At 38.1% G+C, this 27,616-nt stretch overlaps 1 protein-coding gene across 1 annotated transcript; it reads right to left on the reverse strand.

Moving 5' to 3' along the window:
- Window positions 1-694: 694 nt before the first annotated feature.
- Window positions 695-26,766, reverse strand: LOC139721194 (uncharacterized). Its single transcript, XM_071632523.1, has 8 exons — window positions 26,207-26,766; window positions 13,530-13,720; window positions 10,379-10,507; window positions 5,356-5,689; window positions 4,162-4,315; window positions 3,570-3,651; window positions 2,401-2,451; window positions 695-1,533 (listed from the first exon to the last, which is right to left on the reverse strand). The coding sequence occupies exons 1-8, from the start codon at window positions 26,586-26,588 to the stop codon at window positions 1,402-1,404; spliced, it is 1,455 nt and encodes a 484-aa protein (XP_071488624.1). The 5' UTR covers window positions 26,589-26,766; the 3' UTR covers window positions 695-1,401.
- Window positions 26,767-27,616: the final 850 nt, after the last annotated feature.

The raw sequence follows: 27,616 nt of genomic DNA on the forward strand, positions 1-27,616 counted from the left end.
ATATATTTGAACTATATAAACTTTCAATATGTGCATTTGTATTTGATTCATTTAAGGGAGATATGCCACATGATCTGGTAGAATATTGTCAAAATATCCAACATTCTTATATTCAGCAAGGGTAAAAAAAAAAGAAGGCTTGCTTTATTTACCAAAATGTAAAACTATGTATGGTCAACTCTCATTTTCTTATATCAGTTCGACCTCGATTATCCGGCCATGTCGGGACCGGCGCTCATCCAGATAAGCGAATTGGCCGACTATGGGAGACAAATGTTAATGTATATAGCTACCGTCCAAGCTGCCGTCCCAGTGCACTGGCAGCTGGGCAGGTAGCGTACCCCGCAACGGTGGTGTAATCTATGCTAGCCTGCACAAAATTGTAGTCCCTTCTTCACAAAAATAAAGTTTATCTTTATGTGAAAAATCATACATGTTTTACCTCATTAGATATTGAGAAACCTATCATGCACATCTTATGAAATTACTGAAATAGATCCATGAAAAGATGTTAAAGTCATTCTTTTTCTCAATTTTTGGATGAAAAAAAAAGTCATTCTCTGCGTGAACGCATCCGGATAACGGAGATTTCCACATAAATGGAGGCCGGATAATCGAGGTCGATAAAATAGTAAGGAAAATTTAAACCAGGAGATATTTGCGAAGTAAACTATCAAAAAAAAACCCCATTAAATCTGTATAGACAAGGTACTACAAATCGATAACGCTATAAAAGCATGTTGATACAATCATCGTTTGCTCATTACGTAACACGTGTTAGAGGAAAAACTAACACTTGTGCTATCTCTTGGTTCTTTTAGCATCCTCATTGTGTAGGCCTGCATTATTACCATCAAATTATTGTATGTTTAATGTAGCTCTCTTTTGATAAATAATTTAAGATTACTGGTCTTGGTCATTTAATCATTATGTATTTGATACGTTTCTTAGATTGTTTAGACTGTTAAGCAAAGTATACAAATGTTGATGTTAACACAAAAGTGTAGTGTGTAATTACCATTATGTATTGAAATCCTCTTGTATATATGTTGCCGTTTCAGATAAAATAATCTCAAACTCAAACATATTCGCGGTATATAAATAACAACTAGAACGTATCTTCACACGACCGGTGTGTCATCTTTCATTGGGAAATTACTGTAAATATGAGAAAGAACGGAAATGAGTAAAAAAGAATACGCCTTTATTCACAAGATGAATAATTCATTGAAGTAAAAGACACTTTAAAGGGGAGGAAGATTTCGGCAATTCTATTTTATTCCATATCATGTATATCTTTAGAAGGTTAATAATGCAAGTGGGGGTCTCACCATCCGTGGTCATCTTTGGTGAAATCTTAATAATGTTCCAATGATCTTTGAGAGCAGCATCCGCCTCCCTCTATAACTCTTCGTAGACACAATCCCCTACACCGGATCTTTGCATGTGGTCCAACTTACTTTGCAATCTACCAATCTCAGCACGATCAGCCTGTTGTGACGACATGAATCCATATCTTTCTCTTTTCAGAGCCTTGGGGAAATTGGAACGCAGATAAAACGGTTACAGTTTGTTATTCCGACGGTTCGTTAATCCGAAAATGTGATAAGGTTTGTTATTCCAAAGGTTCATTAATCCGAAAATGACGCAAAGCTCGTTATTTCGAAGGTTCGTTACGGACCCTATTTCATTTCGGATCAACGAACCTTCGGAATAACGAACCTTCGGAATAAGGAACCCTTTTTCATTTTCGAATAAACGAGCCTTTGGAATAGCGAACCCTATTTCATTTTCGGATTAACGAACCTTTGGAATAACGAACCTTCGGAATAACGCCACAAATGTTTGGATTAATGAACCCCTTTTCATTTTCAAGTTAACGAACCTCTAGGTATAGAGAATTTGTGTGTTTCTCATAAACGAACCTTCGGAATAACAAACCTTCGGAATAACGAACAGCACCCGATAAAACATCCTTACCTCGTTGACATGAGGAAGTCCAGGTTATTTGATTTGATTTGAATGATTTTGATTGGATTTATTCTCATTATGCTTTTTTTATGTACATTAATTTTCTGCAATTTCATTAAAGATGATACAAAATGACGAATAGGAAAACAAAAGCAAAAGTACGTTTCAAAGTAAAGTGTCCCATATGACAAGTCCATATTTTGATAGGAAGGTTTAGGAAAAATACAACTCTGAATGAACAAATTCTGCAGTTCTACATACGTCATAATCAACACCCAAAGGTGAGGGTAATATGTTCAGCTACACATTTCTCTTGTTGACTTATTCAATTGTTTACCATAATCTGACATGTTTTCACAAAGGGATGAACCACATGTGGCTATTTTCTCTTTAATCAATCCTTCCATATTATAGTATGCTTTAACTTACCATTAATTCGTCTTTGTGTTCTTTCTCGGTGGTGAGCAGTTCAGAAATCCTCTGTTGAGGAAGGAAGGAAGTTTTCATTCACCTTTTCATTCATTTGCTTCCACACATTTACTTAAAGACAACATATATGCTTATTAACAAGCAAAAAAATAAGAGTGCATTCCTTGTAACATAATCACATGCAGAAAGACGTCTTGTTTCATACTAGACTAGAATGACAACAGAGGTGTTTAAATGATTCAGCCCTCTCAACTACGACGATTACTGATGTAGACGATGTATGTACACAAGGTGGAAGAGTCAATGATGACTCAATGAAATGTCATTTTAGGCATGTTAGGTAAATTTGTTATAATAATATCTCAAGCATGTAGCCTTCTTCATATAGTTCCTCAGAATTATTTGGCTACTAGAAAGGATGGCAACAAGTGATTGAAGTCTATACGAATAATGTGTCGCCAGAGCATGTGCGGGTGTCTTTAGCCTTATTGATACTCTTTATCAGTTTGCTTAAACATTGCTTATCCACATTAAATCCAAAGTTGAAGTAGAGTTACGTCAGATTTTTTTTTTCAGCCTATCATTCCTTTCTGAAGTTCATTTGTTTTTATGCGTCTACAATATCGTATATACCCACTACTTAAATGTTCTTTAAATTCAATTGTCGATGGGAGTTAAAGTGTGTCTGATATTCAGAATCTTTAATCCATCTATTTCGTTGACGGTGATGATTAAATGTAATAGAACGTACATAAGATTCCAGGCATTGTCTTAGTTAAACATTCATCGAGAAGACCTATGAGGATTTTTTTTTATCTTTATGTGAAGGACACTTTTTGTTCTACTCACGGAGCTTAGAGTCAACCTCACATGCAATAGGAGCCTACTTACAACATTATTTCCTGCCAATTTGACTTGACGTTAACCACAGCCCTTCATCATAATTATAATTTCAAGGTAATTCCTTATTAAATGTATCCAAATTACCTGCCCCTTGTGCTCTGAAATACCTCGCAAAGTATATTTTCACTGACAAATGTAATGTAATGGAAATTGCAACGCTTTCACTGACAAATGTAATGTAATGGAAATTACAATACTTTCACTGAAAGTATGTAATGTAATGGAAGTTGTTGATAAGTGAATAAAGCCATGATAAGTCGACTTACGATGTCTTTCAGTTTAATCTCTGCCCTCAGTTCCTCGACCATAGAATTCTGAGCGGTTTCAAGATCGTTCTCGACATCGGGACTACAGGGTAGTTGGGTAAGTCAATTCAAATAAAGTGTTCACAAGAAATATAATCTGATAATCGAATGGGCATGGACATGTAAAATAGTTTTGAGAGAGTACCAGCCACGGCATTTAGAAAAAAAAAAAACCACAACCAACAAGCACATAAGAAAAAAATGCAAAACAAGCAAACGTAATATGAATATAGATGGATTATTACTTGAAATGTGGACCAATGTTGTTGATAAGTGAATACCACTGAATTTTAATGATGCCATAGGGAGCTCAAATGACTTTGTGGACGTCATCTTATTAGATCTTCGAAGATGTGTTCTGATATCGATACATCAAACAATTATAAAATCCTAAAATATGCTGGTAGAACCCCTTTACTGACATAAATGAAGTGTGCTTGAAAGGTGACTGAACTTTGGATCATCCATTTAGGTTTTTTGATTTAAATAACAATTATCCGTACAGGGCATAGCTTAGTTGCGTGATCTTATGGGAGCATTAATGGACACTAACCTGCATGGTTTGTCAGGTCTGGCTGATAAACGAGGGACCCCTGGAGCTTTGCTCGCTTCTTTTTTTAGAGTGGAAATCTGAATATTCAGGTTCTTGATAACATTCTTCAACTTCTTCTGTTCTTGTCGGGAAATTCTTCCACTCTCTTTCTTTCCTGCAAGGAGAGTGCAAAGCTTACAATTTGTTATTCCGAAGGCTCGTATTCCGAAGGTTCATTTATCCAAAAGGGAAAAAAAAAATGTGTTATTACGAAGGCTCGTTATTCCGAAGGTTCATTTATCCAAAAGTTAAAAAGAAAAATGTGTTATTACGAAGGCTCATTATTCCGAAGGTTCATTTATCCAAAAGTGAAAAAAAAAAAAGTGTTATTACGAAGGCTCGTTATTCTCAAGGTTCATTTATCCAAAAGTGAAAAAAAAAAATTTGTTATTACGAAGGTTCATTAATACGAAAATGAAATGAAGTATATAATTCTGAAGGTTCGCTAGTTTCGGTAGTTAATTTCATTTTAGTAACGAAACGGTTTACATTTTCGTGCTAACGAGTCTCCGGTATAACGAATCTTATTTCGTTTTCAGATTAAAGAACCTTTTGAACAACGAAGTTTCAGAATCGCCCGAGTTTAAATGGGGCTCAAGGTGACTGAAAACACGACAAACCTATATCCATTAATATAACTATTTATAAGAATGAATATCCACATTGTGAGGTAAACACACTACTTATGAAATAGGGGAAGAGCTTATGATGAGGCGTCCATTCATCGATAGTATCGCATTTAGATCAGATTTAAAACAAAAAACAAAACAAAAATAAAAGCAGACAGGGGATATTCTCGATTAATTTTGTCTTCTTATTTACAATATTACACGGACAGACCTTTCGGGGAAAAATGTCTGGATATCAACTGGAACATCCTAAGTCTTTCCATCTATCTACGTGTATATATCTGTCTTATAATGTATCTTTTTATGTATCTTTATTATATGTGATAATTCATAATAATATATTATAATATAATACATAACACTATACCTCCGATATCTGATGAATAAGTCAATAGCCAACGTTTTTTGTTTTTTTTTAAGTGATGGTTTAGGGTCAGTATCATATTGATCTAACTCGTTTTGATTTCTATTTCTTTAAACCTTCCATCGGCTTCGTGTGCTTCTCGTTTACCATTGTCTCACGTACCTTCGTGGCTTTTGGCCCACTGTTGAAACACATCCGGTATCGGCTTGGGTATGGGGCACATTTCAACAGGTAACCTGGGTTGGGTAATATCTACCACATCCCATGTCGCGTTCACATGGTTGAATACGGCCGGTAAGAGAGCTCGCATCTCTTGAAACGTCGCTTCCACAAGGTTAAATTCGAAAGATGAGCTGAGGGGTATTGATAGAAGGGTGTTGTCTCTGGCACGGGCAGTGATGACGTGATAGTCGGTGTAATGATGATGCAGCATTACAATTCCATCTTTTGAAGTCTTTCCGGTGTCAGTGTTATCAGTGTCTAAAAGGCGGAGGCGCTGATGGAGTATCATTAATGAGACAGTGAAAGTTGCAGAGACCCACGGTGAGCGCTTGACAAATGTAGATTATGCACAACATCTCAAATTGTCTTCAAACTTTCGTTATTTAATGCTAACCAGGTCTCTTTGAGATTCAGATGGTATATACTTGAAGGTACTGTTTACCATTGGTGCCAGTTATCACTGTAACACGTATAATTACTGAAACAAAATAAAACACCACCTACCGGACTTTCTTAGAGTGAACAACAAAACTGTATTCCTCCCCTCGAGCGCCATAGTCCCAAGTCTCAAATATTCCTCTACCCCCATGTGGGCTGAACAGTTATACAAGTACTTAATACTTTACATAAATGCATATTCATGACATAGCGATTTAGAAAATGATCGAAATATCACATTTGATGCATATAAGTGTAGGTCGGTTGTTTCACAAAACATTCTACCATAATATAAAATTTGCAATAAAGCCTAAAATGTAAGGAGCTAGAAATGTTTTTCTCAATAAGCCATAGCTGTAGACGGTTTATTCTAGAAACAATTCCATTATATTTATTGCTCACATTTTGTATATCTAACTATACATAACATTGATTACACTGATTTGAATTTTTACATAGGTTGTTTCTATTCATAACTCACATCTAAGAACTATTTTACGTCATTAAAGCTTGGTTGTTTTTTTTTTCATCTTCATAGTATATGGTAAATCACGCCAACTGTACGGCATTGCGATAAGTTGCTCCGTAGGCCTACATTTAAGGGCCCACACCCATGAATATTTCCCCATGGGGATGTGTGTTAAAAATCAAATTTCAAAAAATTCTGTAAAATAGCTGGGAGAAAATGAGGTGTTTCAGCTTCACTAACCTGGATAAGTGAGATATGCCCTTTCATCCATCAAATTTTCAGGGTGGGTTCTTTGGCTCAAATTCTGTCCAGGGGTCCTCAAAGCCAGACTACGAGTTCTTGTCACTCAAAAAAATCACCTATTTTCCGTACACGTACCCAATGAAATATGACTTGACTTACTTGACTTAATTGCATAGGACAGTGTGTCCCTTTGCTCTCCTACGAGTGATCCTTCTCCAGTTTGGCCTTCCCTGGGCTTGATATTCAGCCTCTTTTAGGGAAATGCCCAAGTCTCTTTCAATTTGGTCTCTCCAGCGGGCAGGAGGGCGTCCTAGTGGTCTTTTCCCGAGAAAGTTATTCTTGAAGGCTTGGAATGGGATCCTATGTGACGGCATACGAATTACATGCCCAAACCACTTCAATCTTCTTTTGGTTACTTCATCACAGATGGTGTTGGTGAGACGAAGCCTCTGTCTAATTTCCTCATTTCTTATCTTGTCAATGAGCCTCACACCAAGGAACTCATGTCAAAGGTGTCTAATCGACGCTGGACGGCTTGGCGTAGTGTCCACGACTCAGCACCGTAGATGGCAATAGCGAGGATCAGTGCTTTGTAAATTCTCACTTTAAGTGATCTGGGGATAATCTGGTTCGTCCATATGGTGCTTTTCAGTTTCCCAAATGCCCAGGCCGCTAATCTTTTATGACGATTCACATCATTTGCCACTGTAGGAATGTTGCTACCCAAGAATACAAAATCATCAACTTTCTCGATGTCTACTACATTCAAGGACATGTGACGTTTGTCTTGTGATATGACTTTGCATTTGCTGGGGTTGATTTTCATACCCCATCTGGTGCAGGCCTTTTCCAGTTCGTTTGTTTAGACTTGTAGTTTCTCAAAGACAAGATCCATCAGTGTGGTGTCGTCTGCATATCGGATGTTGTTAATGCACATGTCGCCCATCCGGATTCCACTGTCTAAATTTTGGACGTCTTTCATTATAAATTCAAGGAACAAGTTGAAGAGGCTAGGGGAAAGGAGACACCCTTGTCTAACTCCTGTCACTACTTGAAACCATTCTGTGATCTTTCCGTTGACAATGACAGAGCATTTTGTTTGATTGTACATGCTCTCAATCAGGTCCACCATTACCTTGTCTACGCCAATAGAGCACAGACATTTCCACAGGGCTCCTCTCCAGATTGTGTCAAATGCAGCCTTAAAATCCACGAAATTCCAGTGAAATGCAACATTGCTTTCTTTGACCTTTTCAAGGATTTGCCGCACAACAAATACTGCATCAGTTGTGCCACGTGACTGCCAAAAGCCACATTGTTCTTCAGTCAAGTAGCTATCAATGGTGTCCTGGATTCTGTTGAGGATCATTCTGCAGAATACTTTCCCTGGGATGGAAAGCAGGGTGATGGCTCTGTAATTACTTGGTTTGAGTCGGTCTCCCTTCTTGAAAACTGGAGTTATGAGGCCTTTGCTCCAGTCTTTAGGTGTTTTTCCTTCTGCCCTTGCAACGTTGATGATTTTGAGTAGCATCTGCCTCATTGGAGCTCCTCCTGCTTTCAGGGTTTCCGCCGCTATCCTGTCCCATCCACATGCTTTATTAATCTTGAGAGATTTAATTGCACCTTCCACTTCTGCGAATGTAAATGGTTCACAATGGTCCTCCTTGCTTGGGGGGTCTGGGATGGATTGGAGCACATTCTCATCCCTTGGAAACTGTGTATTTAGATGAGTGCAGAAGTATTCCTCCCAACACTTTATTACCTTTTCTGGGGGCGTCATAAGTATGCCATCGCTGTTCTTAACTGCCGGAAGTGTTTTATCTCTGTCACCAGCAAGCTTATTCACCCTCTTGAAGAGTTCTAGGCTGTCATTTCTGGCATAGGCAGCCTCCATGTCTTCCACGTCTCTGTCAAGTAATTTCTTTTTCCAGCTTTTCACCCTGTATTTTACATTTTTGTTTAATTTGCGATATTTTGCCTTACCACTGAATGTAGGATTGTTTATCATGAGGAGACGAGCTGTCCTTCTCTCCTCACAGGCTGTGCGGGCATCCTCAGGTAGGCCTTTCACTTGTTTTGCTCTTTTATGGCCAACAACGTCTTCTGTGATCTTGTTGGTAGTGTCTTTGAATCTAGTCCACAGGCTGTCCACATCTGTATCAGGCAGGTGGAGGAGTGGCTCAAAGGCCCCACCTATTCTGGCACAGAATTCTTCTGCAATAAAGGGATTGCCAAGTCTGCTGACGTCATAATTTCTTGGTAGAGACTTGGGTCGTCGTGCTCTACTTGGGAACAGTTTGACATAGGCGTCTACTAGGTTGTGATCCGAACCTATGTCAGCTGAGCAGTAATACGATCTGCAGTTATGAAATGTCCTCAAATTCTCCACTTGGGTGATGATGAAGTCACTTTGGTTTTTGTACCGTCCATCTGGAGATGTCCACATGGCTCGTCTGCATTCTTTGTGCTGAAAGTATGTGTTGCAGACAGCCAGCTTGTGTAGTGTGCAAAATTCCAGAAGTTTCTCCCCTCTGTCATTGGCTTTCCCTAGACCAAAGTTGCCTAATGTTTGGACCCAATCACTGTTATCTGAGCCAACTTTAGCATTGAAGTCTCCCATAACTGTCAGTGCTTCCTTCTTAGCAACTTTCTGGATATGTAGCTTAAGTGATTCATAAAAGGCATCACTGTCTGCCTCACTGTATGTTGATGTTGGGGCATATACTTGAATGATATTCAGGATGCCTTCTTTCATCTTGAACTTAGCAGTCACCAATCTTGAGGAGACTGTTTCGAAGCTCTGCAAACACTGCGCAATTCGGTGGGATATCAGTATGCCTACTCCTTCTCTATTCAGACCATCCTTTCTGCTCGACAATATAATTATATAATTGTATATTCTTCTTTATTCACCAAGGTTTCATTGGTAGCCAGGTGTGTCTCACATAATCCTAAGATATCCAGGTTAAATCTTCTGGCTTCACTGAGGAGTATATCCCAATTCCCTGCTGTTCGGAGGGTTTTCACATTCCATGTCCCAATGTTTAGTCCAGTATTGACGCCATGCTCCTTCCTATCCGTCACAGGTTGGTGAAATGTCTTTTGTTGGGTACTTGTCATTATCGGTGTAGTCCTACTTACATTGTTTGCTCGCTCCATGTGTATCTTCCTCGTTGATGTCCTCTGCTTGCAACTCAATGGTGAGAGGTTGCTTGAGTTGATCCTGGATGTTGTCTTTACTGCTTCCTCCATCGTTGTCCTCCTCGGTGTTGTGTTGCGTAATGAAATATAGTCCCCTCAAATTCCATCAGAAAAGCTTTCATCTTCCAACAAAAATGCAGTTTCTAGAGGAATTCATACTCAATATCTACAGCTATTCAGTTTTTTTTTGCCAAACTACATCATTCATTTTTAATTTATTTTTTCTTCATTTATTTTGGTATCTTTGGTACGAATTTGTGAAGCGGTCTGGGACATTCCATTTTATTTACGGGTGTGAGCCCTTAACCTCATTGCTGTCACTCAGCTTATAGCTTTGACGCTCATCCACCATGCCGGCGACATGCATAGCTTGCCTAGTCTGATAAAAGTGACTGCCACCAATATCACAAACACATTGCTGTCGAAAATGCCATAACTTTCTTGTGTCATTTCTAATTTGAATGAAACTTGGACAATTCTGTTGGTCTATTATTTTTTCCTGCTCTATGAAGTCGACTAAAACTGTGCGTTGCATTCCGCGTGAAGGACTTTGGCGGGCTCGGTAGATTCAACCACTTTGGTCACAAGTAGGTTGATGCCTCATTCTCTCACCTGTGGCATGTCATACTTGAGCAGCTCGGAAAGTGGAAGGTCATCAGCTATCATGGTCGAGTAGGTAGCCATGTCCATTGCTTCTGGAAACCGGACCTCGGCACGCTGTTCGTCGATTCCAACCAGTACCTAGAGTGTATGAAATGAAAAGCTCACATATTCATCTGCGTGTGTGTGTATATATATATATATATATACGCACGCGCGCGCGTTCGGGAGGGGCTGGAGTAATGTAATATGAAAATCAATAAATAAAATGTTCAGTCGCAGGGTAACTTTAACAGGTAAGGTTATCGATCTAAAGCGTAGGTCTTCGGTGTGATTTAGTTTACTGTGACATTGTGACATTAGAGGCAAATCTTCACCTTCTGCATAGGACACAGGGGAAGCATATTAAAGATCTTTGAAGTTTGGAGCAGTGTTGTTTTCACAAAAAAAAGTTTCAGGAGATAGCTTTCGATCTTCAAAATCCTGACCTGCCTGTCCTACAAACGTTTTACATATTTTCAACACTTATAATGATAGTCCTCAGAGAACCTAGGCGTATTATTATGCATTCTTTAGGCCTGCACTCAACGACATCTTAAACAATCAGCGATAGATAGGTTGCTCTGAATAGAGGAACTCACTATTAAAGTCAATTTGCATGGCCGTGCATGGCCTTATGACATCTAACAGTCTCATAATCTTCATATGTTTCAGAGTACTTCGTCTTTATTTTAGAAATAGAAATGAAATGATTTCATTTAGTTCCTCACGTGGAAAGTTGTTAAAGATTATGGAAACATTAAATAGGCTACTCTGAATACTACCTTCGAAGACCCACGGCACATCAACTTTGAAACAGATACTCTAAAACTTAGACTTGTTTTTGTCATTCTTTGTGGCTGTTTGTTTATTCATTTGTTTATTTTTGTTTGTCTCGTTTGTTTGTTTGCTTGCTTGCTTGTTTTTGATGGGTAGGAAATAATCCCCAGAAATCCACTAAGTAGGTCATAGTCTAAAGTCTAAGTCATCAGTGGCGTATCTAGGGAAAACGGCGCCCGGGTCAAGCGCGAAAATTGCGCCCTAATTTCTGGAAGTGTTCAACACCAACCCCATCCCGTCAGGGACTTAAAAAAAGTCAACATGACCTGATTTTTTTAAGCACTTAACAGGGGTCTTTTTGAGGGTGATTTAAAGGTAATAAATTAGATAAATTTTGGCGAGCGAGCCGAAAATTTTTGTATATTTCCGCGTCATCATCACGTTTTGTTCTTATCTTTTTTTTGTGATAAATTTTGGCGAGCGAGCGCAGCGAGCGAGTCGAAAATTTTTGTATTTCAGCTTACAAAACATGGAATTCTTGTCATTTTATGCTTATTAAATCTTACAATTCCAATCAAGATATGATGACGGCCGTATAGATAACGATTTATACCAACAAACTGAGGACTTGAAAAAAATACTCCAAATTAGTACGCACGAGTGAGCCGAAATTTGTATATTTCCGCGCCATTATCACGTTTTGTTCTTATCTCTCTTTTTTGGGGATAAATTTTAGCGAGCGAGCGCAGCGAGCGAGCCGAAAATTTTCGTTTTTCAGCTTACAAAACATGGAATTCTTGTCATTTTTTGCTTATTAAATCTTACAATTCTAATCAAGATATAGTGACGGTCTTATAGATAACGATTTATACCAGCAAACTGAGGACTTGAATAAATACTCCAAATTAGTACGCACGAGTGAGCCGATATTTGTCCGCGCCATAATCAGGTTTTGTTCTTATCTTGTTTGATTTGGTTTTTTGCGCCCCCCCCCCCCCGTATGTTCGACACCTTTGGCGCCCTCGTTTGATCCAATGGGCGATCGCGTCAGAACGAAAGAAATAAAATTGCAGCCGCTGCTCCGTGTAACATTTTGCCTTCTAACGATGGCATGTGTGAGGACAATATACATCGTCATTTTGTCAGCGTCATCATCACGTTTTATTTTCTGATCTTCTTTTATATACATATATATACATTTTGGTGAGCGAGAGCAATGAGCGAGCCGAAATTTCAGCTCACAAAACATGTAATTCTTGTGTGAACACAATAAACATTGTCATTTTTAGTTTTTATCTTGTTTGATTTGGTTTTCTCCCTTCCCCCCTCCCGGGTCCGGGCGAGGTTTTTTTGTTTTCCTTCTTTATTTTTTCTTCTTCGTTTTTTCCACCCGTCTTTTCGTTTTCGGCGCCCCAAAGAGTGGCGCCCGGAGCACGTGCCCCCCTTGCCCCCCCCCCCCCCCAGATACGCCACTGTAAGTCATATTTCAAATCATCAGCGTCCATCGCCACAGCCACAACCCTTAGCTGAACATCACCGTCAACGCCATCATGTTCTTCTTCTCCGCTCCATCCTCTCACTCTTTTTTTTCAAACTCTCCGCTATCACCATCACTGCTATAATAATTGAATTCAATTTCGAGCTGCATATTAGCGTTACAAACGAACATGTAGCATTAAAATACAAATGTAAATCAACCCAACGCTTATAGCGCATACGAGTACACCATTTTTTTGTTATTGTGTTTTGTTTACTACTGATGAGATGTTGTAAAAATTCTAATCCGTTCCAAATATCTTTCCCTCTATATCACAAATTCTCACCCACTGCAAAACCGTCAGTAGGCCCAATAAAAATCAAATATAGGACAAGAATTAGTTCATTAGTCCTTGAAAATTGCGCTAATCTTTACTTTGGCAACGGCATGAACGCTTTGCTCATTATACATGTTTTTTTATATTTTATCATAGATTACTGCAATGTATTTATTTATTTATTGATTTGTCTGTTACTGTTTAACGTAATACTTTTATACTATTAAGGTTATAACTGTGCTTGTGATTTTAGTTGTAATATTTCATATATTTAATTATGTTATCATAAGTTAGATTGTGTCGTTTTATGAAATCACTTATTTTGATAAACAATATTCCGTTTGTGATATTTATATGTATTGTCACTGTGTATACTTGCCTCTATTCGGCCTTTTGGCTGCCATGGTGGTTGTCTTTATACCATCACAATAAATGAATGGATGACAATAAACAGATATCAATGCTCTCCATCTGATATGATTCCAATAGGTGGAGTCACATATAAATACATTCTGCTCTCTAGTTATTACCCTTTCTTTTCCTCTCTCGGGATGGTTCTGGACATCGACTGTTCGAATGGTGATGACGTCACCTGACGACTGGCTTGCCATTGGATCAACGAAGCCGTACTGCGCATCAACGATGCGCACTTGTGCAGGACGAGGCTTAGCTTCAATTAAGGCTTTCGTTCCACGGTATAACTTATCGTCCAGTCGAGGATCTGGTGTAAAGGAAGGCATACGAAAATGATAGTAATAGTAAAGAATCATAAGATAAAGATGTATGAGATCATGTGTCAATAAGTGCATTTTACCTTCGTCACAATTATTACTTTCCGATAACGCATCTTTTACGTCATTACTGTCCGAAATCCATGACTATAGTCATAGTAGCTGTTGTTATAGTTCAAGTTCAAGTTGATTTATTTCACTTCCAACAAACAAATAATAAGAAATACAAAGAAACGCTCATATATACACAGACGTCATGAAATCAGTACCACAATACGATGAACAGAATAACATTGTAAAAGAGATACAGGTAAATTATCAACAGAGATACAAATAACTGTTACGTCACTGTGGTAAATGCATAAACAATATTGCTGGAAATGGAGGGGACTGCTAAAAAGCAGAGCTTGTAGAATGCAGTCCCCTCATAGAAGAAAAAAAATATAATTGCAAAAAAACAACAACAACAAATTTCCCTAAGTGGTAGCAAAAAAAAAAAAAAGACAGACAGAGTAATACACGCATACATGCACACATACGGACGCACATTAACACATTATACATCCAAGTGCCTCAAGGGAGCAAAATTGTTGATACAGTCACAATGAAGAATCATAAGCAAATACAATTGCTGACCTTTCGTCTCACCTCGCTGCCTTCATTATTGCTATCTCTGTGCTATTCCTTCATTCAATCTAATAATACAAGTATTGTAATTACCAAACTAAATCAACAAACCAACGTTTGAAAGCCAGAATCAAAATGTTTCATGTTCATAAATGTCTGGTCGACAGGATACTGTCTGCACAAATAGTCTAGTACATTATATCGATGACTAAATCTGAAATGAATTCAGAGGCAGGAATTTCTATTCACATTTAGGGCCAATTAACTATGGGGTGCTACTAGATAAGTATGATACGATTAATATTTGTTGATACAGAAAATGTAGCTTCTGAAAACAAAATGCGCCATATAAGATTTAAAGAAAGGAGAATATGATAACTCATAAAGCATTCATGTCATTATCCAACTATAGGGCCTATATGCAAGCAATTCTTCAAAATACTAATAGATAAACCTAAAATCAGAAATCCAGTTTGGTAGAAATCTGAATAGCTCCAGATATTGAGAAGGAATTCTTCTACAAACTTCGAAATTTGATGAATGATAGGGTATATCTCACTTTATCAGGTTACCGAAAATTAAAGATCTCATTTCTCATTTTTACAGAATTTTTGAACTTTGAATCTTACGCACGACACTTTGGGCAAATATTTAACCATGTTAGCGCCTTATTGCAAGTCGTCGCTGTCCAAAAGGGTTTGCAATTTTCAAACAAAGGTCGTCGTAGATGGCGCTATGCCAAGTTTTTTTATTTGATGTGAATGATGACCCTGTTGATGTTTTTGAAATTAGTCTTAATATTAACAAAAAAGTGTACCACTTAGTGTCAGTATCTTCAAAAATGATTTACAATATTTTTATTGGTACAATTGAAGATTCTTTCCTTTCCAAACACCCAGAAGTATTAGCTTTAAACATGGATAGATCGGCAACTGCAGTTTAATTCTCTATTCCTAGAATGTCATCACTAGACTGGAAGCTGAGAGAATTCCAGTATAAGCTCTTGCTTTTACTAATCGTAAAATTGGAAGAGCTCCAACCTGTGAAGAAATATCTAGGGCAATTGCCACCTCAAACAGTTTGAATATGAAAAAGCAACATTAAAGGATGAATTGACATTACACTACATGTACGCGAATTGGGAAAACTATACTTCATGAAATACCGAATTTAACTATTGCATCTTGTTAAGATATATTTTTTGTATTTACCTCAGCGAATCTATCTAGAATTATTCGAATCTCCTGTGTTTTCAGCTTTGCCCGCTCCACTTGTTTATTTTCTCTGATCCTCATATCATTAAAACTTAATCAAATATTATTTGGTTATGAATCTCCACTTGCATAAGACCCTGCGAGATATTAGTCATTATGATATTCATAACTGGTGAATAGGATACATTTCAAAGATTTTGAAAGTCCATCACCTCTCACGTTTTTTGTATTTGTTTTAGATGAAATCTGTATTCAGACTGGTGACTCCTATCCTCGAGTAGGAAGGCTGAGTGTCTTAGAATTATGTATATTCCATTTCTGTATGAGGTGTTTATTGTACATTCATGAATCATGTCAAATGTGTATACAATTTATGTATGTTTTATCTATACTACTTTGCACACAACCTTTTGCTTTCCGTTAAACATTGTATTATAGTTGCATTTTGTGTCATTACAATGTAACAATTTCATTTGATTTGTCTGAATAAAGGCTATAAAAAGCGTCAAAAATGTGAAGTAGGAAGGAACGGGCACCAGTATCATCTTTCGAACGTTGAATTTAATTCATTATAAAAAAAAAATCTTTGATGCACTATTAAGAAATCAGATAAAGGAAATTCCTTTTAGGATAGAGGTTTGAATTCATTGTCTGACAATTGTTTAGGGCCATCTTCGACGGCCTCATTCCACTAAAAAGAAAAAAAGATAAACCCGTATTACTTTGAAAGATTTATTTAAAGGGTTCCGCAAGGCAAGTTTGTTTGTTTGTTTGTTTGTTTGTTTGTTTGTTTTTTTTTGGGGGGGGGGGGTTGTTTGTGTTTTTTTCTTTCTTTTTATTGCATAACAATAACCCTGTATGACAAAACCAACAAAGTCTCAAGACATGGATTTCAAGTTAAGGGTAAATTCTTAAAGAGCAAACTCTAAGCTTTAGAATGATGTATATAGCCCAATACAAATGGACTTTCCCAACGTATCTAAATTATTGAAAGAAAGTACACACTCCGGAGGAGAGTTTACTAAGAAAACAGGCTCTCAAGTTTAAAGTCTATTCAAGTGCCTAATCCCGCATTAAACCGTACTATGCAGTCCAAGCAAGTACCCTGTGAGGGATAAACCTGAAATACCCTCTCAGGGCTATTCAGCGGCTCAACGAAGCGTTGCGATCGTTATCTCTGTTCTCATTGCCGGTCGTTCCGATTTATGACTGGAAATTCTGCGGATTTTGCTGGCTCGTGCGAGCGCTGCACGCTCGCCGTGAGCTGGGTGGCCTTGTACACCCACATGCAGGCCGGACAAGTCGCAGCGTCACGTACCAGCGTCACGTACCAACCGGGGAGATACCAAGGAGGTACTAGGCTCGCCTAGTACCTCCTTGGAGATACCACACACAGTCTTCACATCCACCAAGTATAGTAACCCGCGCTAAGATGGGTTTAACAATTTGCACAAATCGAAAACTACACTAAGTGCACATAGTCGCTGCAGGATGATAACAAATAATAAAATAAAGATAAAAATAAACAAAATACATCGTCCCCCACACTCACGTACGCACACAAGCACAAGCACCCACAGCAAAAGCAACAAGGGTGTCAACAACATCAAAAGCAAAAACAAAACAAAAACTGGCATCATTCAGAACGTGTTGAATTCGGAGTATCAAGATACAGTTGTGACTTATATCTTGAGAAGAACGTATAACCATTTTTTCTTTTCAAATCATGTTCATGATGTATCAATTATTAAATCTGTATTTAATAGTCACATCCAGTATCAAACCGTATCACTCTGTGACTGAGAAAACAGCCATCTGCAGTATCTATGATATAAGAGTAAGAACATCTTCTATAGACGATCAAACGCAATTTCAAAACCCAGTTTTGGCAACTGAATGGATTTCGTTCTCCTACCTTCCCGTGGCCGGTACACTTGCCGAACTGTAAAGACGATGGTATCACACATCTCCTCAACTGGAACTACAGCTGTATTTTCAGTTATGATTCTATCACAGTCCCAAGTAGATATAACACAAAACGCCATCTTAGTCTCCAAAAAATGTTATCGATGCAGTCATGGCAACGTATATTCCATACCATCAGGGAGGTGGAAAGAGAATTGAATAATTATGCCTAGTTAGTGCACAGGGATAAACTGTACCGTGCTAATGGTCTCAGTGGCAGCTGACTGGAATCCAGGAAACCCGACTAAGGAATTAAGATAAAAACACAAAAACAACATCACTCCCCCACCCCCACCGAAGAACCCTGGATGGTATGTGTATGTGTTTCACAGTGATTTTCCACAGCAGACACTCTGCCGAGCGAGACTGCCTTTTCAATGTCACAGCACTTTCCCAAGATCAACGCAGGGACGTGATCAATGCACATTTGATTTTTCTGATAAACTGCGTTGATACCATCTTTTAATGTCTCCTGAAGATCATACTATAAAGATGTAAGCATCGATTTCATCCTACATAATGTATTTCCAAAATTTACAGTTGTGATTACATGTACATTATATCAAATGTGAGATGAGTGAGGTTCCTTCGTACAGCAGGCCCAAAACCACTTTTTCGGCACAATTGGACAATCACAAAACGGGAAAATTAAAGTTGTTAGAACAGGTTTCATTTTTATACCAATCCACGAGACAAATATTCAATTTTGTAGTTTAAAAATATGAACACATAATTTTGCTTTATTTTTGTGGTGTGATAATTTCTTTCATGAGGCGTAAATTTCATCATGTAACATACGTTACCAATGTCATTCTATTTCAAATGCTTTAAGATTGGTGACTACAGTCTATGATTGAGATAATTATATAACTATATAACAATAATCACATTTGTGGCACAGACACTATGGGGCCAGGTATGCCAAGAAAATTGAACGGAAAGGAAGATATGCAATCGGCGCCACAAAAAACATAACGACAACAATAACAACACAAAACACAGAAATAACAGAACTTGAGGAAATGCACTCAGACAGATACTAGACAACGAAGAACGAGGAAAGAGGAGCAGGGAAGAATAGAGAAGGAAAAGGAGAGGGATGGAAAAGGTCTATGGACACACTATACAAAATCTCAAGGACAAGTGAAACATGACGGGTTTTTTCATTAGACAAAATTAACTGGTATGTTTAGAAAGCAAATACTTTTTTTAAGTTTATACTTAAATGTAATTAACTTCACAGATTCTTTTAAATCATTATCCAAGCTATTCCAAAATCTGGGTCCGGCGTAAACAAATGTATTTTGAGTGTGTACAGTTCTCACTAAGGGAAGATGAAATTCTTTAGATTGTCTCGTGGGATAATTATGTACGTGGCTGTTACGGTGCAATAAAGAATACAATATTTTGGGTAAATGGATGCAGTTATAATTAAACATGAATTGACCAAGTTGAAACAAATACAACTCTTTTATTTCTACCCCATAACACAACAGTGAGACAGGCTCCCAACGTTGTTTTTTTTTTAACTTTCTGGTTCAGCGCGTTCATTGTTCTCGAAGAGCAGAGAATGACTCCACGATTGTATTGCAGCCCTTTGTCAAGGCCGATGTGACTTTTGTTAGAATCACGGCCTGGTAATGTAGGTGCCACTTCTCAAAGTCGAATGTAGGCTATGTACATAGTGACTGCAGATCCCTTTTCGAGGCGTGGGAAAATACGTTCTAGGTGCTTCAGCGAACGATAGCCCACGAAAGCGGCAACCAAGCAAGCAAGGCGAGACAGAGAGCAATACGATCGCCATTCCACGTGGGCTAACTGCACGGAGGCACGCGGTGTGTGCGCGTTTTTCTCTGTTTCAGTAGCGATAGCCTGACAAATTCAGGCCGGATTGAATGAGGCTAAGTGGACAAAATTTTCGAACATGTTGTGCTATGAAAGAGAGCGTGTGAATTTTGCTCACCGCGGATTATCCTGCAAAAGGGTCTATGAAAGGAAAGAGTAATAATCTTCACTCTGAGGGAAAACGAGCGCAAGCCGCGGTGAGCAAAATACACCGTGTGTGTTTAAACACACGCATGTCGAAGCGGTTTTGCCGGTTCCCATAGACTTTACACGTGAAGGCGATTCGCTTGGCACTGAGCCAAGTTCGGCGAGCTCGCTCGGTCCTCCCCTTTTATCCTCTATAGGGTATTTCGGCGTTATCCTTCACAGGGTATTTGCTTGGACTGCTATGTGCGGTGAATTGGACAAGGAACATAAAAATCACAATGAATAGGTTATCAGTTCAAGGGGAAATTGTCCACACTCTATTCATTACCACATTCTATTCATGAGTAATTCCAACTTTCATTGCAAGAGCAACATCACTTTCAATGGTACTAGTATTGAAAGTGAAGACTGTGTAAAGGGTTTGTAAGAAATGAAAAGGGGCTTTTAAAAAACTAATCACGATATTCTATAAAAAGAAGTGTTCTATAGATTAACTGCTATAGAAAATCTCATTCATTAAAATTTCCCAACGTTAACATTATGTAGAACTGATCTTTATCTCCTTGACAAAATGATATATATATATATATATATATATATATATATATACATTTTGTTATATATATATATATATATATATATATATATATATGTATCATACAAAGGTTGACCCACGTCAGATTTTTGAGTGTGCACGTAAAATCAGGGCATGTGACCTAAATACAAACAATATTTATATACGTATATATATATATATATATATATATATATATATATACGTATATATATATATACATGTATATACATATATGTATATATATATATATATATATATATATATATATGTATATCTATATATAATATGTGACCGTGCACCTCAAAATGACCATAAAGTCGCACACACTGATTTTGCGTGAGGACTGAAAATAAGTGAAATGGGTCAACCTAACCGAACTTGACTTTTTCATATTTTCTGAAAGAGCGGGTCTTCTTTTACATTATGCTAAAATTTAGTATCATAAAATGGGCAGGAAAGTGTGGTTTTTTTTTTTTTTTTTTTGCAGTTTATCTCGAACATTTTTAGTAGAATAGTGTGATTAGGTGTGTCTTTAGAATCCCGTTTTCATTTCTGAAAAACCTTGTCCACACTCTTCACTTTCAACTCTAATAACTTTTGAAAGGATGATACTACTGCTTTGAAAGTTTGCATTAATTATGGACAGAATGTGTTAATGAGGCATGTTTAATATCAGTTTAATCTGATAATCCCTTCATTGTTGTTACTCTGGTGGTTTACATCCTGTTTTTTGTCCCATTCATCGCACAGCCAGCACAGCGCTTGAATAGACACTGTACTTCAGAGCCTCTTTTCTCAGTTCACACTTTTCCTGAGTTTGTGCTTTCTTTCCAATATTTAGATAGGTTAGGAGAGTCCATTTGATTTGAGTTATACATCATTTTAAAGCTTAAAGTCTGCTCTTTCAGAATATGGTCTTAACTAGAAATTCATGTCTGTCGACTTTTTGTTTGTTTTGAGGTGCAGGGTCACATATGTAATTCTAAGGCTTGTGGCTACAGCAAAACACTTTTTTGTTGAAAGTAATGAATCATCCCAAAAAAAAAATCTCCTTGCCACTCCTTAATATTGGTACATTGGTTGTAATTCATATATAAATACATAACTTTGATTCAATCTAAACAAAAAGATACATAATCATTTCTGAAGTTTCAGTTTTCTTTGGAATTTTCTTCACATTAGATAATTATTTCTGAGTAGTCACTAACAGAAAAGAAGAAATCTCCTCAGTCTCTCTACGTTATATTGAGTAGTGGAAATTGTGTGTTTCTACGCGGTCCACCTACGAGTTATACATACATTGTATTTCACTTCCTTTGATAACAGAGAATAAGGTAAAAATAACATTGTTGAATGAAAAGACTATACAATAATTGAGGAGCACTATAGTAATCATACATTGTAGTAATAAGGAAACAGAAGTGTTCGATATAAAGTATATGTATAACCTTGCGTAAAGTTCGAAAAATGGAGGGACCCTCTAGTAATAAATGTAGGTCCCCCTGGAATGACAAAAGTTATGGGACACGGCGAATGTTTGGCTAGCAATACGTGAGAATTTAGCAAGCAAGATTGATACGTGCAGTTTACCTTTGGGAGCAGTGATTTTAAAAATCTTCAAGATATCACATTTGATGCATATGTGTAGGTATGTTGTATCACAAAACATCCTACCATATAAATTTTTCGCAATAAAGTATAAAATATAAGGAGATATCATTATTTTTCTCAATAAACCGTAACTGTAGATGGTTTAATCTGTAAGCATTCTTATTATAACTATTGTTCACATTTTGTGTATTTAACAATACTTAACATTGATTATACGGATTCAATTTTTTACAGTGGTTGTTTCTATCCCTAACTCACATTTTATAACTATTTTAAAGCACTAATGCTGGGTTTTTGTTTCATCTGCAAATGGTAAATTTTGCCTTTAACACAGAAGCATAAGCGTTTAACGCAAGTACAGCGGGGGCTTTAAACATTCAGTCACACAAAACATTCTACTGACGAGTATGTGTCATGTGCAAAATCTGCAAACATGGACTTTAAAAATGAAACTCGTAAATGGGGCCTTTCAAGGTTCACTGTTGTAATCACACTGTGTTTCTTTTTGTTCTTGTACAGAAATAGGCGGTCGGATATACACGAACTGAATGATTCCATGCAGTGATCCGATATTAGGCCAAGTAAAAAAAGAAACCAGTTTCTCGTCCTCGCGCGCATCGATTTTGGCCGCCGCATCGATTTTTTTACTATTTACTATTTTCAAAATGGCGCTGAAAATACCAAGAAATTCATAATTCTCGTCCCAGCCCGCTACCCGCCCGCATCGATGTTCAGTTGCCGCATCGACTTTTTTGATATTTACTATTTTTTCGGCCGCCGAAAAAAAAAAAATGACAATTCACCTACCAATCGTGATGTCTCATTTCTAATTACGCCTTGCGTCCTCTACTTAGCTGTAGTACAGCTGTAGCTTCTGTAGTGCGTATGTAATAACGCATGCATTTCACACTGCGAGCTCGGCAAGATCAAGAAGGAATGACCCACAAAGCAGTCGAACTGTAGTTGGATGGGCGCGGGCGCGGGCCTGGGCTGTGATGTACAGCGCACTCGGTACGTCGTGAACGCGATAGCGGCAACATTTTTGCGAACAATCGCTGATATTCCACGCATATTTCGCGCATTGTTCGTATTTTTCCCCGTTTCTCATATTTTAAGCGGATGAATTGTACTGTACAAATGCTTGTGAGGATTGTATCGAGTTTGTATGTGTACATTTTCATGTCATTGTGACTATGTGCATGTGTGTGCAGTGTCGGAAGGTACGGTGCCAGTGCAGTGGCCGTGCCGGCGCTTTTGCCGCGTATGCGTGTCTGTAGCTAGCTGTCAGGGTCCCCATCCCCTGGGGCCCGTTGCATAAAACTCCAACCGGATTTTTTTCCGGTTGAAATCACAAAATTCCGGTTGGAAGCTCCCAACCAGAGTTTTTATGCAACGGATTTTACCTTCTTAGGTTAGCAACCTTAAAAACTTCAGGTTGGGCAAATCCCAACCTGAAGTTTTTAAGGTTGCTAAAAAAGTTTTATGCAACGGGACCCTGGTCTGTCAGCTGTCTGCACGCACGCATGAACACATTCGAATGTGTAGAGGCCCGTACACTCTGCTCTGTAACGTTGCATCTGACGGCGATGTATTGTTCTATTTTGAAGAGAAAATGAATGCGCTTTTCCAGCAAATTTAGAATTATTAAATGGGTGTATCTACAAAATAAATAACTTTTCCACGGATTCTGGTTTGTCTCGTATTTCTGCGGGATACTTTTCTTTACGATGTAAATTCACGGACACGGCCGTGAGTCGTATCACCTGGAGTGTGAAACAATCATTCATCATCCAAATGATGAGTGATTATCAAATGTCTTTGTAGAACATGAAGAAACATCTTTAAATGTTTAATGCTATAATGCCATATCAGTATCATTTTGACATCCATCTGCAATTATACAAGCCAGTTTCCAGTTGAGTGTGCAGAGTGCTACAATTGTACTGTGAAGAGATGCAGATACATACATACCAGCTGTGTGGACACAAAAAGTCACAAACACCAATGATAAATAAAGCAGTGTTTTGAATATCATGGAATTCATTTCAGTCGTACATTTGTTGATAGAATGTTTTATACCTGTTTTAATTAATAGCACAATACATCAGAATTGCAAGTACACTGGTATCAGAAATGTCATTACAACAGTAAATACCAGTATTAAGATGGTCATTTTCCCTTGGCATCTGTAGTGGAAAGAAAAAGCAAATGTATTTCTGCATGCATAAAGTTTCATTTCAAGTATGGTACATAATATATCTATTTGTTTGAAAATGCACAGAGTGCAGGCAAGACATACACTTGGGACCTGGTCTCTCATAACACAGCTACCACAGTGATATTTTATTTCATAAATTGGATATAGAAAATAGTAAAGCCCTCTCTCGTTACCTTTCTCAGAATTACCGGACGAGAAACACATATTGCTTTCATTTTGACAATCCTCGAAAAAATAGTAAGATATCAAATAGTAAGGACCTCCCTCATCGCCTTGCTAAAAAAACCCGGACGAGAAACTACTTTCTTTTTTTACTTGGCCTTATGTTGAACCCTGAAAGGACTTGACGCAAGCCTCCACAAACCACATGTAAGATAACAATAGTCACTGAGAAGAGACCAATAAGGGCGGTAAATGAGCGAGTTGAACTCGTACATGCAGTATGCATTGCCATGTGAACAAGGCTAGAAATGTAGCGTTATATGCTGTGGACAAGAGAAAACTATGCAAATGGCGCTGTCACACTCACAAAACAAACAAGACGGCACACCAGGAAACCAAAAGCTATTATACTTTAATAGTGGGCTAACATAATATCTTATCAAAACTCTTATGACTCATGAGACTGTGTGTTTAACCATGCCAATCTGGATTCATATTACCACTGTCATTATATTATTGTCTGCATCTACGTCATGGCTAGTACAGTGACAATTGCATATTGATACATACGAAAAGAGTTGCATAGGCTTGAATGTACATTTCGTAGATTAAATCGTCTACACGATAGTACTCAAAACGTGAAACCACTTGATGTGTAATCGTTACGTGCTCAGAGGGAGGCATCAAAGGAAAGTGGCGTCGTTTTTATTGTACAATTAACAAGCAAAATATTATTACACTGTAGGGGATTTATTACACTTATTAACTAATGATCCTTATTGGACGTATGTAGGCACCAATTATTATCATCATTTCAGTGATATACAGCCATGACAAAAATCATGATCATAGTATACTCGGATTGGACTAGAACCAACGATATCCTGATCACTAGATAGGCGTATACGAGTAGTCATGATAGTATCCAATGGACAGACCAAGAAATGGATTGCGCTCTCACCAAGAAGGGGACTCCACGGCGACTTCAGCGACGTCTCAAAATAAGATGATAATTTATTCGTTAAGGAGTCTTGGAGACGTCGCCGCAACATCTCCGACACGTCTCCGAGACGTCTCCGAGGTCACCAGTTGTAGTAGTCGTAGAGACAATTTGGAGGCCTTGCGAATGAAATAAATCTCCAGCTGGAGATTGGAAAGAGTCTCCGAAAAAAATCGAACAGGTTCTATTCTCTCGCGATTTCCCGAGACTAGGCTACATTCCAGGAGATGTTGAGGAGACGTTGTTGCGGAGATGTCGCGGAGACTTCTCCGCGATGAGGGATCCTCGAGTCTCCAGCAGGTCGCCAAGTGCTCTCCAGATCCATGCGATACAAACTTTATTTACGTCGATGAAAGACAATCAGTCAGTGCCACTCATAAATTAATTAATTTGAATAAATATGTTTCATGTTGTGTGGACAGACTGGGTTGACAACCATTTGTTCACAAACACTTTAGCGAACTAGAAAGAAGTGTTATAGACTATTTAGTTCCTATTTTCATCTAGATAATCATAAACACTTATGCGTCTCTTTAATGAGTAACGAAACTATCACTACCACCTTGTATGCTATAGTACGATACTTCATTATCGTGTTAATGAAGTATGGTATTATACTAATGAAGTATGATACTTCATTATCGTAATTGGATTTTTGACATATGGAATGAGAATATCATTATACCGATAACTATATAAAAAAAAGAAAATGCCATTGATTAACAAATTACCCTATATCGACGTAAATGGCTACTACTAAACTGTCATGTCTGCTAAAAAAAAACATCCCAAACTGATCAATTAAGTGCTGATTTACGTCAATGTCGTGAACATAGCGCAAATTTTCAGTTGCAATGAAAATAAATCGACGGACAAATTTAATGAATTCGAAGAGAAACAAACTACAAATAACCTGCTACTATTATCACCATTTATAAAGATAACAAACATTTGCGAAGCGGTCATTCTTGAATGAATTGATTGTAAATTATTAAATACATTAAATGTTTATACACATAGATATGATGTAAACGATGATGTTCTGTTTACTGGTGTATTAATTTCATAGTAATATTTCCCCAGTGGCAGTGTTTAAGGATAAAAACTCACCAAGAGGTAATTTTTCGTAGAGTTGATTGGCATGGATAGGAAGCTCGTAAGTGTTTTTCCCCATTGTGACGTGCACTTTTTCCACATCTAAGACGAAGCACAAGAGGAGTAGCTCTCCGCTCTTAAAGGGTACTTGGGAATTCTTAATTGTGAAGTCTTTTGCCAGACGTATGGTGACAGGTAGAGTGTTTGTGCTGACGACACGGGCCAGGGTGGACGTCCGCTCTTCAACTCTCAGCTTGTTGAAGTTAAGACAAACGGAGCCTGGTCCGGTGGTTGGAGTCGCGGCTCCTGCAGGCTGCGGCTCATCCGAAGGTTGAGGTTGCAACTGAGGCGTTTTGTTCTTCTTAAATGTCCCCACATGTCGACTTAGCATATGCATGATGATATGAGGTGTTTTCCACTCCAGGTAATTGCTCTCCTAGTTAACGATACGTCAGTGAAACCATTTTAGATGTGCACCATTGAACCGACAGACAACGACACCGTATAGTAGCCTACCATATTATAATAACGACATTTCTCTCCACTATACTTCCGCCTGTGTGAAACTGTGCGTCGATATGCACATTGACATTCAACAGCAACATGCGCACAAGTCCAAGCTATATCGTATAGGCCTATATATACCAAAGTTTTCTGATACATAACGATATGTAAAAAAAAAAAAAAAAAACCAGCAATACACGAAATTTTGTGCTTGGAGCGAGAGTACTGTACAAGGTGATTGCGCCATTCCATAATAATAATAATACCATCATCGTGTTGTTTGTCACACGTAATACTATTGCTGATGTTTGCCTCTAAGACTGACTTTAGTTGTCACCACACCTACATTTTTTTTTCGGATAATCTTCATAAACATTCATTGATTACATTCGTTGTCTTTATAATCATTTATATCTCACTTTCCAAGGCCACGTGGCAGGCTTCAGAGTCACGCGTGTCGAAGTTTATTTGCCAGACTTGCTTATGTCTGAGATTCACTTCTAATTATTTGATGTCTGCTCTTCGTGCGGTTGTCACGTAAGTGACTTTTTTTTTTTTCTCTCTGCTACTCTGACACCGAAATAATGGAAATTCAAACTGTTCGTATACAGTTATGTTCGAGTTTAATCTTTCAAGTCTTTGTAGCTTTCTCGTTCATAACAATACATTGAGCATAAAACATAATATGAAACAAATCACAAATACATAACTTAAGTTATCTTGGATGACCTGAACTGGTGATCCCCTCAGCTTGGCTCAGTCGCCATCGATGCCGGATACACTCGTCGTCGACCTCGGGACAGTCGCTTGGCTTGTCTCTCGGAAGCACCCCTTGACTTGGCCACTCAGCTAGACGCTACCCTATCGGCGGTCCTTTCAGCTCCTCGGCCTTCACTAGTCCCTGCTACCACGCAGACTCCT

This window comes from Diadema antillarum, unplaced genomic scaffold (assembly GCF_040938485.1).
Source record: "Diadema antillarum isolate AM-2024a unplaced genomic scaffold, OU_Dant_1.0 scf00000139, whole genome shotgun sequence".
Taxonomy (NCBI): domain Eukaryota; kingdom Metazoa; phylum Echinodermata; class Echinoidea; order Diadematoida; family Diadematidae; genus Diadema; species Diadema antillarum.

Excerpts from the sequence above, each read along its gene's own strand:
- LOC139721194 (XM_071632523.1), bottom strand. The coding sequence starts at position 26,588 with ATGCATATGCTAAGTCGACATGTGGGGACATTTAAGAAGAACAAAACG. Across the intron at positions 13,721-26,206 it reads CTACGAAAAATTACCTCTTG|ATCCTCGACTGGACGATAAG; the intron begins GTGAGTTTTTAT and ends CCTTTACACCAG. Across the intron at positions 10,508-13,529 it reads CCGAGAGAGGAAAAGAAAGG|GTACTGGTTGGAATCGACGA; the intron begins GTAATAACTAGA and ends CATACACTCTAG.